The sequence below is a fragment of the Hyperoodon ampullatus genome (genome assembly GCF_949752795.1).
Source record: "Hyperoodon ampullatus genome assembly, chromosome: 12".
Classification (NCBI taxonomy): Eukaryota; Metazoa; Chordata; class Mammalia; order Artiodactyla; family Ziphiidae; genus Hyperoodon; species Hyperoodon ampullatus.
The window spans coordinates 230,239-246,667 of NC_136925.1; the positions used below are offsets into that span (position 1 = coordinate 230,239).

The 16,429-nt window shown below is 38.8% G+C and overlaps 1 protein-coding gene across 1 annotated transcript in view; it reads right to left on the reverse strand.

Annotated features, from left to right (window-relative positions):
• LOC307061392 (lengsin) overlaps window positions 1-5,685 on the reverse strand; it is a gene marked incomplete at both ends in the record, with an annotated part of 29,120 nt that extends 23,435 nt beyond the window's left edge. The window contains one exon of the mRNA XM_079716524.1: window positions 5,656-5,685. Within this exon, the coding sequence (XP_079572650.1) occupies window positions 5,656-5,685 (30 nt within the window). The remainder of the gene's footprint in view (window positions 1-5,655) is intronic.
• Between the last annotated feature and the right edge of the window lie 10,744 nt (window positions 5,686-16,429).

The following is a 16,429-nucleotide window of genomic DNA, read 5'->3' on the forward strand; positions in this document are numbered from 1 at the left end:
TGATGATACAAACTCAGGAAGACAATGAGAAAAATAAGTTGAAGATATTGGCAAGTAAGAGGCGAAAATAATGAGACATGAAATCCAAGACAGATGGCATAGGAAGTGAAATCAGGAAAGACTGACAAAGAGAACCTAGTCAAGGGATTGGAGAGTCCTAGAAGGGGCCATTTTAGATATACCCTTGAGTTTAATACATTGACTAGAATAAAATGGAAATTGATTAAGTATTTTCTAATAAATGAATGAATGAATGGCAACCAAGGTCTACCTTGTTGAAACACAAGGCCAGAAGGGACATTTGATTCATATCTCTCCTCCATAAATAATACCAAATGAGATTTCTTTGAATGTCCAACAGGACCTGATAGTAATCCAATAGGTTGACATAATCAAAACAGCTTTCCTAGATAAAATATTATGTGGAATCCTTCAAAGTTTTCTCGAGAAGGGCTTAGAGAAAGAGAAGCTTCTGCTGGTGACAAGCTGCTCCACAACTTTGTCCCCTCTCCCCACTAATTTCACCTTTCCTTCGGGGTTTTTTTCACCGTCTTTATCCTCAAAATGACACCTTGTCTCCAGGGTTATGATTACTCCCTTTAAAATATAGAACCTTATTTCCAATGCTTCCTTATAGCATAGCTGAAACATGCTAATATTGCAAAAGAATGTTCTAACATTAAAGAACTATATGAAATAAAATAAAGAAAACTCAGAAACATTCAAGAAAACCAAAATATTCACTTTCTGTAGTCCTGGCAGTTAACTACGTTTGTATACTCTGATCTGTTCTATGTCTTATTTAAAACGTTGGTCAAATTATTATCCTTTTAAGTTGTCTGGCTCCCCAGATAAATAAACATCATTTGGAGTTTATTTTAAAACTTCAGGGATTTCCCTGGCTGTCCAGTGGTTAAGAATCTGAGCTTCCACTGCAGGGGACACAGGTTCGATAACTGGTGGGGGAACTAAGATCCCACATGGCAATAAATAATTAAATAGAAAAAGAAAAACTTCAACACCTTTTTATGGCCTAGTGAATAATTCACTCCTTCCACCAAGCTGTTTCTGCAAAGTCACTTTAGTCTTACGCTAAATTAGAGAGTCCCTGAGATCATTATGCACAAGGACCCAACTTATAGAAAATAAGATATTCTTACAAAGACACTATCCACATATCTACTTATTCTAAAAACTAGACCTTCATCTTTACATTTTAAAGAATTTTCATCCTTAAACCGTGTTGCATTTTAGGAGCCTTCATTTGAATACATGAAAAGCAATAAGAAATTTCAGTCTTTTTTTAAAACTTCACATTCCAACCTAAGAGTGCCATCTCCATCCTTTGAAGTGAAATTATGCATCGACGAAAAATACAAATAAATTTTTTGGAAGTTACAGAGAATCTAAATTTTACTTAATATAATGGGCTAAAATGGGATGGGCTATTTGGAAAAGTGTCAAGTTTCTTGTCCTCAAGCTCATTTGTGGAGAGGTTATAGAGTCAAATGTCAGAGATGACCCAGATCATTTCCAGTTCTACCACCATAGATACGCACCACCTTTGCAATAAAATAATCTATATACTAGTTGGCAGATTAGGTGGAACATAATATATATCCTCATCCGCCCAAGAATTATAGAGAAACTGTCATTATAAAAAGCCTCTGTGTGAAGCAACTGTCACAGTGTAAATGATATGGCTGCTCCTCAAGTGAAGAGTTGGGATCTTGCTTCCATTCCCAGCAAGATGGCAAATAAGCAACATCAGCACCAAGCCCAGAGCAAATCGCAACTTTGGGGGCAAAGCAAAATCTGCAACAGTACATTCTATACAAGAAAAAAAAAGCCTAATCAATAGTTTCAGAGAAGGGAAAAACTGCTCTTATAAAGGTCTAACAACATGTTATTTTCATAACATGAAACTAAATAACAAAGGAAGCTGAAATAATAAAGGAAGCAGAACGTTCGGTCAATTCTCTGGGCTTGGTGCTGGTATACCAGTCTTACTTTGCTTTTTCATAGTGAACCAAAAAAGAAATCTCCATGTTTTCCAGAGAAATTAAGATTTTCACCTAAAAATATATTTATCTGTGTAGATAGGATCAAAGTAATTTTTGAAGGCTTTGTGGATGGGCAGAAAAGCAACAAATATACTTCAATAGGAAGAAAAGACTTGTAGAAAAATTTTAGTGTACATTTAGCATATAATATAATACATATAATATTTATGATAATGGATTCTTGTAATACAGTTGAAATAAGATCCAAGAACATTATAGAACTGTTGGTGAAAATATCAACTGATAGGCTGCAGTAGATAAAAATACTGGGTCTCATCAAAAATATTTTAAACATGACAGGAGAAGGCATTCTATCTTTTTAAAAATATGACGTGCCTATAACTAGAATACTAAATATAGTTCTCATCACTATACCTTAGGAAAGACTTAATGGGATAGAAGTGAATAGATGTTTGTTTATATAAAAGTATACCACATATATTTTTTTTCATTATGACATAGAAAAGCAAATGAAGTTCTACCATGTAAAGAAAAAGTGTAAAACTCTTTAAGGCTGTAAAAATGAAAACTTAGGGAAGATATTACTAATCAGTCTAAAATATACTAAAGCATGTATGATAACTAATTCCTGTTTCATGAGTGCTCACTGTGTTGTAAGCACTATTCTAAGCACTTTGCATGTATTAAGACATTTAATCCTTCCACAATACCTCTTCCATTTGGTAATATTAATGCCCAAATGAAGCACAGAGAAGTCCAATAATTTGCCCCATGTGACACCGATAGTAAGTAATAGAGCTGAGATTAAAACAGAGACATTTTGGCTTCAGGGAATGTACTCTTAGCCACTGCATGTGAAACACAAACCTAATTTTTAACATTGAGAGAGGCACTTAATGAACTGGGAGGAGGTACATTTGAGGCAAATGAAAATAAGTATAAAATGAGATAAAAACCTTGAAATCTGAAAACAAGACTGAATCCTAAAAGACAAAACACATTTAAAATATAAAAATAGAATCAAGAAGTCTTTATAAACTTGCACACACAGTAGCATAGAGCAGGAAAAGTAGGGTAAGTTGGGGTAGGTGAATCTCTAGCCTTGAGTGCGGCCTCAGTCAGTTACAGCTTCCCCTGGTGCCACACTTGCTGCCGACATACACAGAGGCTGCAGAGGATGAGAAGCCTCTGGTCTCACCCCAGCTGGCACCCATTTCTCTTCCACATTTCAATGTGGAAGGCTCAGCCTTTTGTGTCCACCTGGGTGGATGTTTTCTCTATTGAGCCATAAGCATCTACAGGGCAGAGAGTAGATCTTACCCAGGTCTCTTGGCATATCACGCAACTCAGTGCCGCACTCAGGTTTTTGATAGATAGATTTTAATTTTGATAACTTGATGTGCTGCTATTTTCCTCAATTTCACAACGTCATACAGGCATAGGGTGTATTTTGAGGAATAAGAATGTGTTTTTGATCTATATTCTTTTCACCACTGATAAGAATTTGGCTGAACGCATGACTTCATGACATTGGAATAGGGAATGTCAGTAAAACATTCTTTAGGGACATACCATATCTAAGGTTAATAACAGTTTATTTTTACTGAAGATTCTGACAAAGAATTTGTTCAGATTGGGTACATGATCATCCTGGGGATTTTCTTTATACATCTAATCCACCCTCCTGAATCCATCAGGCCTTTGTTAACCTCGTGCTGCTGCTGCTTACTTCACCAGAGCGTCTGGTACAGCACACAATCACTGTCCTTTTCTAGACATCAGTTAACAGGAAAAGGATATCACACACCATCTCCCCCGCTCCTCCCATATTCATTCTCTCTCTGAAATATGACCCCAGGCAGGAAAGCACAGAGGAGGTTACTCAATGAAGAGTTGGGTCAAGTGAACACCAAGACTCACCTTTACTACATCTACCACATCTATTAAATATAATGTCCATCCCAGTTACAAAGGAACTTTTTCCCAAAAGGCAGAATATATCTTTTGTTGTAAAAATTGTGTACTTTAAAATCATATTGTTGGTTTTTGTATTCTCCTAAGAGTGAACGATCAACATTTGGTCTAGACTGGTCTTGGGGAGAGTGTGACTCATATATTTTCACAAAATCTGGGTCACCTGGAATCCTTAAAATTGTGGAAGGTGGGGGAGAAAACACAGTTCTGCCATGGGCCCAGGAGTAGTAAAGCCTAATCCAAGAAGAAATTAAATAGTTAGAAATCAAAATTTCAAAAAGCTATTATGTGTATACTAATCACTTTCTTTCTCTAAGCCATCATTTGCAGCTACAAGTTTACTTTCAGACTAATTTGTTCTCTTACACATGTCTATCATTTGATGCCTCTGACAATGACAGGACACTACTTGATAAGCCACAGCCACTCCGCAGTGGGCCCCTTCTTCACACAGTGTAAACCAGTTCCCTTGTGGAAAGTACTTGTCTCCATCCCAAAGCACACTGCTTATGCTCATTATACACAGCAGTTACCCTATTTTTCCTCAGGTGTTTTTATCTTTTTCAAAATAAATTTATTTATTCAGTTATTTAGTTTTGGCTGTGTTGGGTCTTCGTTGCTGCGTGCAGGCTTTCTCTAGTTGCGGCGAGCGGGGTCTACTCTTCGCTGTGGTGCGGGGGCTTCTCACTGCGGTGGCCTCTTTCACTGTGGAGCATGGGCTCCAGGCACACGGGCCTCAGTAGCTGTGGCACGCAGGCTCAGTAGTTGTGGCACACAGGCCTAGTTGCTCCACGTCATGTGGGATCCTCCCGGACCAGGGCTTGAACTGATGTCCCCCGCATCGGCAGGCGGAGTGTCAACCACTGCGCCACCAGGCAAGTCCTGCTTCCTTAGGTTTTAAGCTGTCTTCCCCACCAGATGGAGGAGTCTATTCTCTATTTGCCACTATTTCAAACACAGTGCATTGGTCTACCACTGTGCCTCACACAGAGTAGGCATGCTTCTTACACTGTATTTTCTTAACTTCAACCAATGAAAACCCACATACTTCCAGACTTGACCACAACATACCTCCCAGTCTACATTCTAGACTTTCAGAATGGTCTGTGAGAATAACAGGAGTCACAGCTGGGTACATACACATTAAGAAGTAATGAGAAATGCAACATGTTGACAACTGAGTTGTTTAAATATATTCTAAAACGGATGAGTGGCTATCACTATGTAAAATGACGTGCATTTCAAATATAATTTGAAAATGGCTTCTTACCTTTAGTCATTTAAACTCAAAGCATTTTTGTCTGAATGAAACAAAAACTTTGAGAAAACAAAGATTGTTCTCTCAATGACAATCTAAATTGGTATAAACATTTTTATATCATACTTATGCTTCAAACTCAGTGCCTAATGAAGTTATTTTAAATGATTCATCAAGCTAAATATGCTTTCCTAATGCTAATTCTGAATTTAGTTTTTATTACATTTATAAACTCAATGTGTAGTAGCGAGTTTCTTCATAAACTTCCCCAGTGTAGACATAAAACTAGTGTAATCACATAGTCCTTATTCATTCTGGCACTCAAACAGTTGACATAGAATAATAAAAACTTTGCTATCAGTATTTTGATAAATAACACGTTAATTATTAACTTCATACCTCCTTCAGAAGGTCCCCTTCATCATTCATCTCACACATTTTTATGTAAGTTGGCTGTGGAAACCACAGTATCCCCAACAAATGCATTCAACATGTATTTATATGTATACCCAAAACAAACACTGCAGATGATGAATTGCATAGAGGCTCTTTCCAGAGGGGTCTGACAGGTAACAAAAGATAAGCACCAGACTGATGTGTCATGCCCAAGGCATAATACACTAGAAATGCACTAGAAAAGTCTAATGACGAATTTTCATTTATGCCTGACTCCCTCCAAACAAAGGATATACAAAGCTTAAAACTGGGTTGATCAACATTTTCTGCAACATACTGGTTTTGTTATATAACAGTTGTATTCTGGAATGAAATCTATTGTTAGACTGAGATAATGAAATATTTATTAGACAACTATGCTACCGAAGTCCACAGACAAAAACACAATTGGAAAAACACACCTGTAAGTGACCCAGATTTTTACTGATGGCAAAGATCTACTTATTTGTAATTTCTATTTTTATTTTCCTTTCTAGCATCACTTCTAGTCTCTAAATTAATTCTGGTCCTGTGTTGTATTACTACTGTCATCTTTCTTTAGCCTTTTCAATTCTCCAAATGTCAGTCTCTGAAGAACCCCAGCCATTCCAGCTGTCCACAATGAACCCAGAAATCATCTACAAGCTGCTCTACATGGTCTCAGAAACAATCCTAACTCAGTCAGAGGAAATAGGAAATGGTTTCTTAAAGGGCGTTCGCTGCCTTCAACCACAACTTCAAGTCCAGTTAATGGGGGATGGTAGGAGGCTTTTTCTGAATCCAGTCAAACCTTCTGTACCCTCCTCCTTGTGTGATGTACAGTCTTCACAGCTGATCACTCCTTTCCAGGGCGTCTAGGCCCAAGAAAGTCCAGGCCCAACTCCAACTGGTCAGCTGAGCCTGACTCTCTTGTTCTATCTCTGCAATTGCATAGTCATTATTTTATGTTTGTTGTAATCAACTCTACCTTTTCCTTTATTTCTTTGATCATTGTTCCAGTTGTCTCTCTTTCCTACCTTATGAATGTCAATATCTTCTCTGTTTACCCTCTTTGTTTCTTTCTAATCAAACTGCAATATAAAATTCAAACATACTGTGTACAACAGTTGCTATATTGCTGAGAAATTTTTATCTCTGTTCTTAATTACAAAAATGAGTATTTGAAAGTGTTTGCATTTCCCTTTTAAAACTTAAAAAGCTTAAAATTAACCTATTTACCTGTTCACTTGGTTGTTTTTCATCCAATCTAAATGCTGATTCTCTTTATAAAACTTAATAATGCATCTATTTATTTTGTAGAACCAAGATGAAGTAAGAACTTATACCTGAAGTTGCCAGATAATCAATATTATTTACATAAAACACAACAATCTAAATACAGTTTGCATCCACATCCACAACTTTTTCCTAACCCTCCAAATTAATAACTAATCCTAATTCTAATATTTGAGATAAAATGGAAAAATTGTTGTGTCATAAAACACGGAGTTGGTACATTTCTGACAAATAAATCAGATAAACCATTAGATCTTACTAAGTTGTTAGAACTTAGTTATCCTTCATTTATAAGATTTTTCATGTCATGAAGAGCTGTCTTATCTGCCCAATAGAGGCATAAACTGCACATTATTAAGTCAGAGAGATCTTAATTCAGAGATTCTCATTGCTAGTGACAACCTACTCACTGAGCATCCTTCCAACACTGTTTTACTCATTGGGCCTGTACACCATCATCTAACCTACTAATCAAATTATCTTTAGCCCCTCCTCATTATAATTTGATTCTTCCTGCACTAAACCTCAAGATTAACTGTTTTAACAGTCCCCCCCGCCCAGCTTCTCCTCCCACCAGTCTAGTTGTATATTGACTGTGGTTATGTTCACAATTGTTTATCATAGTTGTGCTGGTTATTGCATCCATGCAATTTAATTAAATATTATGCAAACTAATATGAAGAAAGATATTTAACATTTCTTCAAATCTAAGCAGAATGTTTTAGAAAGACTTGAAAATAACATGTCTTAGTTTGGGCTTCTATAACAAAAATACCATAAAATGGGTAGCTTATAAACAATAGAAATGTACTTCTCACAGTTCTGGAGCCTGGAAAGTTCAAGACCAAGAACAGATTCAACGTCTGGGGAAGGCAGCTTCCTGATTCATAGACGGCTGTCTTCTCACTGTGTCCTAACTTTGCAGAAAGGGTGAGGGAGCTCTCTGGAGTCTTTTTCATAAGGGCACTAATCCAATATATGAGAGATCAGTTCATAGCAGTATATGTCAAATATAAATTGTTGAATTCCGTTTGGGTAATACAAATGCAAAAAAAAATTAAGACAATTTGTTAAATTGGAATTCTCTTTCAGATTGTCTTACAATGGGTTTTAAGATCTAGCATCCAAAAAACAAACAAACAAACAAACCCAAAAAATCTTATATTATTTTTATATGATGCACTATGATAATGGTTTTTTGCAAGAAAGACAATATGAGATTCAAACCAATGGATGTATACTCAAAAAAAGGCATTGTTCTAAATTCAATATGTTGGTTAACAAATGTATAATTATACAACTCAATTTAAAATAATATGTTTAAAATACTTACTCTTTTTTTCTTTTTTTTATTAGTTTCTGCTTTATAACAAAGTGAATCAGTCATACATATACATCTGTTCCCACATCCCTTCCCTCATGCATCTCCCTCCCTCCCACCCTCCCCATCCCACCCCTCCAGGCGGTCACAAAGCACCAAGCTGATCTCCCTGTGCTCTGCGGCTGCTTCCCACTATCTATCTACCTTACGTTTGGTAGTGTATATATGTCCATGCCTCTCTTTCGCTTTGTCACAGCTTACCCTTTAAACATTTTAAAATTATTCACTCAATAAGCAAAAGTTGAAAAAAGTTGATTACCTATATGTAAATTAATTAAACTAACTCATAAGGAACAATAAATGTGAATAAGCTTTGGAGTTAAGAAAACTAGATTTATAGTTCTTTTGGCCATGTAATAGTCAACAAATACCTTGATTTCTTTCAGTATTACTGTAATATGGAGAAAAATTACTATAGTAATGAACTTGGATCAAGATGGCAGAGTAGGAAGACGCAGAACTCACCTTATCCAAAGAACACATCAAAGATACATCTACACATGGAATACTTCTCCCTGAAAACGAACTGGAGACTAGCAGAAAGACTCCTGTACAGCCAAGGCTTTGCAAATGATATGTCTGATAAGGGATTAATATCCAAATATATAAACTGTTCATACAATCCAAAATCACAAAAACCAACAACCCAATCAATAAACGGACAGAAGACATGCATAGACATTTTCCCAAGAAAGATATACAGATGGCCAACAGACACATGAAAAAGTGCTCAACATTGCTAATCATCAGAGACAGCAAGTCAATACCATAATGAGATATCACCTCACACTTGTCAAAATGGCTGTCATCAAAAAGTCCATAAATAACAAATGTTGGTGAGGATGTGAAGAAAAGGGAACCCTTGTACACTGTAGGTGGGATTGTTGCAGCTACTATGAAAAGCAGTATGGAAATTCCTCAAAACTAAAAACAGAAGTACCAAATGATACCAGTTCCACTTCTGGTATATATCCAAAGAAAATGAAAACACTAATTCAAAAAGAGACAAACACTCCAATTTTCACAGCAGCTTATTTACCATAACCAATATATGGAAGCAACCCAAGTGTCCATAAACAGATAAATGGATAAAGAAGATGTGAGATATATATATATATATATATATATATATATATATATATATATATATATATATATATATTACTCAGCCACACAAAAAAGAATGAAATTCTGCCATTTGCAGCAATGTGATTGGACCTAGAGAGTATTATGCTTAGTGAAATAAGTCAGACAGAAAGACAATACTGTATGTTATCAGTTATACGAAGAATCTAAAAAACTGAAGCAAAAGATTGTATGTAACAAAATGGAAACAAAGTCATAGACAGAGGGAACAAAGAAGTGGTTACCAATGGGGAGAGGTAAGGTGTGAAGAGTGAGATAAGGGTATGAGATTAAGAGATACAAACTATTATGTATAAAATAGAGAAGAAACACAGGGAAACATAGTCAATATTTTAATATAACTTTAAATAGAGTATAATTTATAAAACTATTGAATCACTACACTGTACATCTGAACCTAAAAATAATAATAATAATAATAAAGAGTATCATGGGGCTTCCCTGGTGGCGCAGTGGTTGAGAGTCCCCCGGGGACATGGGTTCGTGCCCCGGTCCGGGAAGATCCCACATGCCGCTGAGCGGCTGGGCCCGTGAGCCATGGCCGCTGAGCCTGCGCGTCCGGAGCCTGTGCTCCGCAACGGGAGAGGCCACAACAGTGAGAGGCCCGTGTACCGCAAAAAAAAAAAAAGAAAAAAATGAGTATCATGGAACAATTCTATATAAAAGATTATTGGCCTGCATTAAACACAATGCTTCTATTCCCACTTAGGGTCCTTGTGCAAAGTCAGCATCTAAATACTAGCTTACATGTGTTCACGGCTTTTCTTTCCCAGTCATTAGCTCATTGAAAAAATGATAATGGTTTCTTTCTTTGGATATTCTCCTGAAAAAAAGGATTAGTTTCTGTAAAAGTATCAACAGATTTTATAGTACTTAATGGAGTCAGAAAAATTATTTCTGTTTTCAAAAAAAGCATTATTTTCTGTAAAAGGAGTAATGGTTTTAATAGTATTTAATGGAGACAGAAAAAAATTTCTGTTTACCCCTAATATTTCAATATGTTTTCTTCATAAAGCTGAATATACCTATAAAAAACCAACTACTGTACTAATTACTTCACAGTATTATTACTAGCACCAAATTAACTAAAATATTTGAAGAAATTTATAAACTGTAAAACAGGTCACAGATTTTACTTATGATTATTACTGGGTCTAGTCATAGTTATATGTTTGAAGACCATAGATTATCTCAGAGCACTAAAATTAGTCTGAACTGTAAGTGCACAGATTTTTAAAATTTTACTTTATTTCCAGATTGAATCAACAGCATACTTAAAAAGTGCTACATACACATCAAAAAACTACAAAGTAAACAATTCAAAAATCCAATTGTTAAGTAAACTAATTGGTATTTTATCCTAATAAAAAGAATCTGACACAATCACTGACAACTAAATGTATTTACAGAAAAAAAAGATATTTTATACATGTCTTGAATTTGAATCTGAAAATAAAACTAACAGCAATCCAGTAATCTTAACCTCTTTAAATTAGATTAGAGACTAAAGCATTATTAAAGTGGGATTTCAATTATAGATACTGCATCTCTTTTCCAACTTCAAAATGATGTCAACATATTGGAGAAGATTTAAGGAATATTAGGTCACTTTCACAGGATTTTTCCAATATATCAGTGGAAGAATTTCTTGTAATGACCCTTTGGGTAGAGTACTTAAAAGCAAGTAAGTAAATAAATCACTTCAAAAGAAGAAGGCATTGAGGTTAAAATGATCTTTGCGGAAAAAGAAATGCAGTTAGAGGGAAGAATATTGTTATATAAAGTGAATTATATGTACTAGTATGTATCTAGGCAAACAGTAGATGGCAACATCTACACAGTCTTGTTTTTGAAAGGATTATATAACATCAATATAAATCAGGCTAATGATTCATGAAATTTGGGACTTTCCAAAACTCATGTATTAGAAAGGATATTTATGCACATACATATTTTGTTTTTATGCTTCCTATTTTACAATATCGTGCTTCTACCTTATTAGAAGGACTTCACTAAGATCATTAACCTAAAAAATGTTTTATTTGTGAGTCACATTAGATTGCCTACCTAAACAAAGGGACAGTATTGTTTTTCCTCATATGAGTTGGCCAGATGAGGTGGTTGAATCAGATCAGGATGAGGATTAATGGAACCACGGATACCTTCTTTAATGAAAACTAACAAATAAATAAATCTCTGACGTGACCTCAATAATTGGAGTTGCAGCAAGCTGCGGCAGGAGGCACATCTGGTGGTCAAGGGAAGGTGCAAGATGCATATATCATTTCCTTTTCTCTTTTGAGCTCTTACAGCCCCCACTTGCCTCTGTCAGTAACGGTGAGGTCTGAAGACATTCTCACAAACCACTTTCAAACCTAAGAAAACCAAGGAAGTCACTGTGGACTTTGATGCCTGGGGGTATTTTTATTTTCCAGAATGATGAGATTTATTATTGACGGGTTTCCTGGTCAGAAATCAGAGAGCAGCTCTGCTGGTGAGCAGCAGTGTTGCTTTACAACAGCAGAGGTCACTAAAAGCAAAAGGGAAGGAGATGGAGCCGTCCAGCCAGAACCTGCTCCCACTTTCTTTGACAATCAGCAGGCAAGAGGCTGACACACACGAAGGATAACCTAATCCTAAGTGGATAGGATCTCCTGGGCAAGCAATGGCTCTATCCTGGTCACAGTGCTTTCCTGGACATGCTCAGAGATGTTTAAGACCCTCCACACAGAGAATTATTTCCTACCAAAGAGTATATTTTTAGGGAACCATAATAAATTATAGAGTGAAAATTTCCACTATATGCTTTTACAATTATTGAAATTTTTCCTACCTCTCCAATACTGGATGTGGATCAATCTTTAGAAAGAACAAATAACAGCCACCACCCCCCAACAACAACAAAAGAATAGGAAAAATAAAATAGTTTAGCTCTACATTCTTTCAGCAAAATTTTTTTTGAGTGTCAGGCACTGTTCTAAGTACTCGGGTACAAAGGTGAACAAAATACATTACATCCTTTTCCTCATGGAACTTAAAGAGCCTGGTAGGAGCAGGCAGAAACTGAACAAAGAAATGGTATATCACACGTCAAGTGGTGTATTTGTTTTCTAGAGCTGCCGCAACAAAGTGCCACAAACTGTGTGGCATAAAACAACAGAAATTTGGGCTTCCCTGGTGGCGCGGTGGTTGAGAGTCCACCTGCCAATGCAGGGGACACGGGTTCGTGCCCCGGTCAGGGAAGATCCCACATGCCGCGGAGCGGCTGTGCCCGTGAGCCATGGCCGCTGGGCCTGCGCATCCGGAGACTGTGCTCCGCAACGGGAGAGGCCACAACAGTGAGAGGCCCACATACCGAAAAAAACAAAAACAAAACAAAACAGAAATTCATTGTCTCATAGTTGTGGAGGCTAGAAATCCAAAATTGAGGTATCTGCAGGGCCATGATCCCTCTGAAACCTGCAGGGAAATCTCCCTTGCCTTTTCTTAGCTTCTGGGAGTTTGCCAGGAATGCTTGGCTTGTATTGATAGATGTGTCACTCCAATCCTCCATCTTCACATGCCACACATGGCATTCTCCCTGTGTCTCTTCACAGACTCCTTTATATATGTCTATGTTTGTGTCCAAATTTCTCCTTTTTATAAGGACACCAGTCATACTGGACTAGGACCCACGCCAATAAACTCATCTTAACTTAGCTACGTCTGCAAAGAACCTATTTACAAATAAGGTCACAGTCTGAAGTACTGAAGGTTAGAGCTTCAAAATATATTTTAGGGAGGGAGCAAAATTTAACTCATAACCCATATTATGAAAAACTGAAGCAGAGTAAAGGCAATAGTAACAGGCAAGGGTAGGGAAGGCACACGGAGATAAGGTGGTCAAGGAAAATGACACCTGAATAGAGAAAGTAAAATCTGAGGAATTGGGACATGCAGATAACTGAGAGAAGAGATATCTGCTCCTGAAAACACATGACGTTGAAGTGCCAAGATTGTAATACGACCAATTGTCTTCACTCTTTAAAATAGTGTCACGATTATAAAGAAAGGCGTATTAACATCACAACGCCAAATCATTCTTTTTAACTCTAAACAAATTGATTCATTTTCCTTTAACTCATCCTTAGCAAGAATAGAGGGGATACTGATTGACTGTAAGCTTAAATGATGATGCTCTAAACAAATATTCATTTTGTAGCAAATATTCATTTTGCACACGTGTAGCTCCTGGGGAAAAAGGGAATAAAAAATGTAAAACTCTTTGCCTTCATGGAGTTTATATTTCAATAAGGGGGAACTGAATTTGACTTTTCACTGTTTCTCCCCCACTGGTTTGGAAATGGAAGACACCTGCCCAGTAAGAGTAAAGTGTGTCTTTGCAGCTATCAAGATTCATGAGATCTCATGAGGACCCATAAACTTTATCTGTTCCAAGTATTCATTGGATGGGGAACACTTTATAGACTCTCCTTCAAATGGCACTAACTTGTTTGGGAACACCATCAGCAACAGAAGTTCACAATCCCCCCAAACCCACCGTCCACAGGAACTTCTTTCACCCTTGCTCCCTCTGTTCCAAAAACACAGTCCTGAGCCGGAGGGGAAGATGGCGGAAGAGTAAGATGCGGAGATCACCTTCCTCCCCACAGATACACCAGAAATTCATCTACACGTGGAACAACTCCTACAGAACACCTACTGAACGCTGGCAGGAGACCTCAGATCCCCCAAAAGGCAAGAAACTCCCCACATACCTGGGTAGGGCAAAAGAAAAAAGAATAAAGAGAGACGAAAGAATAGGGACGAGACCCGCACCAGTGGGAGGGAGCCATGAAGAAGGAAAGGTTTCCACACACTAGGAGCCCCTTCGCGGGCGGAGACTGCGGGTGGCGGAGGGGGAAAGCTTCGGAGCCGCGGAGGAGAGCGCAGCCACAGGGGTGCGGAGGGCAAAGCGGAGAGATTCCCGCACAGAGGATCGGTGCCGACCTGCACTCACCAGCCCGAGAGGCTTGTCTGCTCACCCGCCGGGGCGGGCGGGGCTGGGAGCTGAGGCTCGGGCTTCGGTCGGAGCGCAGGGAGAGGACTGGGGCTGGCGGCGTGAACACAGCCTGAAGGGGTTAGTGCGCCACGGCTGGCCGGGAGGGAGTCCCGGAAAAAGTCTGGAGCTGCCGAATAGGCAAGAGACTTTTTCTTCCCTCTTTGTTTCCTGGTGCACGAGGGGAGGGGATTACGAGCGCTGTTTAAAGGAGGCTCCAGAGACGGGCGCGAGGCGCGGCTGAAAGCGCGGACCCCAGAGACGGGCGTGAGATGCTAAGGCCACTGCTGCCGCCGCCAAGAGGCCTGTGTGCGAGCGCAGGTCACTATCCACACCTCCCCTTCCGGGAGCCTGTGCTGCCCACCACTGCCAGGGTCCCGGGAACCAGGGACAACTTCCCCGGGAGAACGCACGGGGCGCCTCGGGCTGGTGCAACGTCACACCGGCCTCTGCCGCCCCAGGCTCGCCCCGCCTCCGTGCCCCTCCCTCCCCCCAGCCTGAGTGAGCCAGAGCCCCCGAATCAGCGGCTCCTTTAACCCCCTCCTGTCTGAGCGTAGAAGAGACGCCCTCAGGTGACCTACATGCAGAGGCGGGGCCGAATCCAAAGCTGAGACCCGGGAGCTGTGAGAACCAAGAAGAGAAAGGGAAATCTCTCCCAGCAGCCTCAGAAGCAATTAAAGCTCCACAATCCACTTGATGTACCCTGCATCTGTGAACTACCTGAATAGAAAATCAATCATCCCAAATTGAGGAGGTGGACTTCGGGAACAAAGATATATTATTTTTCCCCCTTTTTCTCTTTTTCTGAGTGTGTATGTGTATGCTTCGGTGTGAGATTTTGTCTGTATATCTTTGCTTTCACCATTTGTCCTAGGGTTCTGTCCGTCCATTTTTTAATTTTTTTTTTTTTTTTTTTTACTATTTAAAATTGTTTTTCTTAATAATTATTTTTTATTTTAATAACTTTATTTAATTTTATTTTATCCTCTTTCTTTCTTTCTCCCTTCCTTTCTTTCTTTCTTCCTTTCTTCCTTTCTTTCTTTCTTTCTCTCTTTTTTCTTCCTTCCTTCCTTCCTTCCTTCCTTCCTTCCTTCCTTCCTTCTTTTTCTCCCTTTTATTCTGAGCCATGTGGATGAAAGGCTCTTGGTGCTCCAGCCAGGAGTCAGTGCTGTGCCTCTGAGGTGGGAGAGCCAACTTCAGGACACTGGTTCACAAGAGACCTCCCAACTCCACGTGATATCAAACGGTGAAAATCTCCCAGATCTCCATGTCAACACCAAGACCCAGCTTCACTCAGTGTCCAGCAAGCTACAGTGCTGGACAACCTATGCCAAACAACTAGCAAGACAGAAACACAGTCCCATCCATTAGCAGAGAGGCTGCCTAAAATCATAATAAGGCCACAGACACCCCAAAACACACCACCAGACCTGAACCTGCCCACCAGAAGGACAAGATCCAGCCTCACCCAGCAGAACACAGGCACTAGTCCCCTCCACCAGGAAGCCTACACAACCCACTGAACCAACCTTAGCCAATGGGGACAGACACTTAAAACAACAGAAACTATGAACCTGCAGCCTGTGAAAAGGAGACCCCAAACACAGTAAGATAAGCAAAATGAGAAGACACAAAAACACACAGCAGATGAAGGAGCAATGTAAAAACCCACCAGACCTAACAAATGAAGAGGAAATAGGCAGTCTACCTCAAAAAGAATTCAGAATAATGATAGTAAAGATGATACAAAATCTTGGAAACAGAATAGAGAAAATGCAAGAAACATTTAACAAGAACCTAGAAGAACTAAAGAGGAAACAAGCAATGATGAACAACACAATAAATGAAATTAAAAATACTCTAGAAGGGATCAATAGCAGAATAAATGAGGCAGAAGA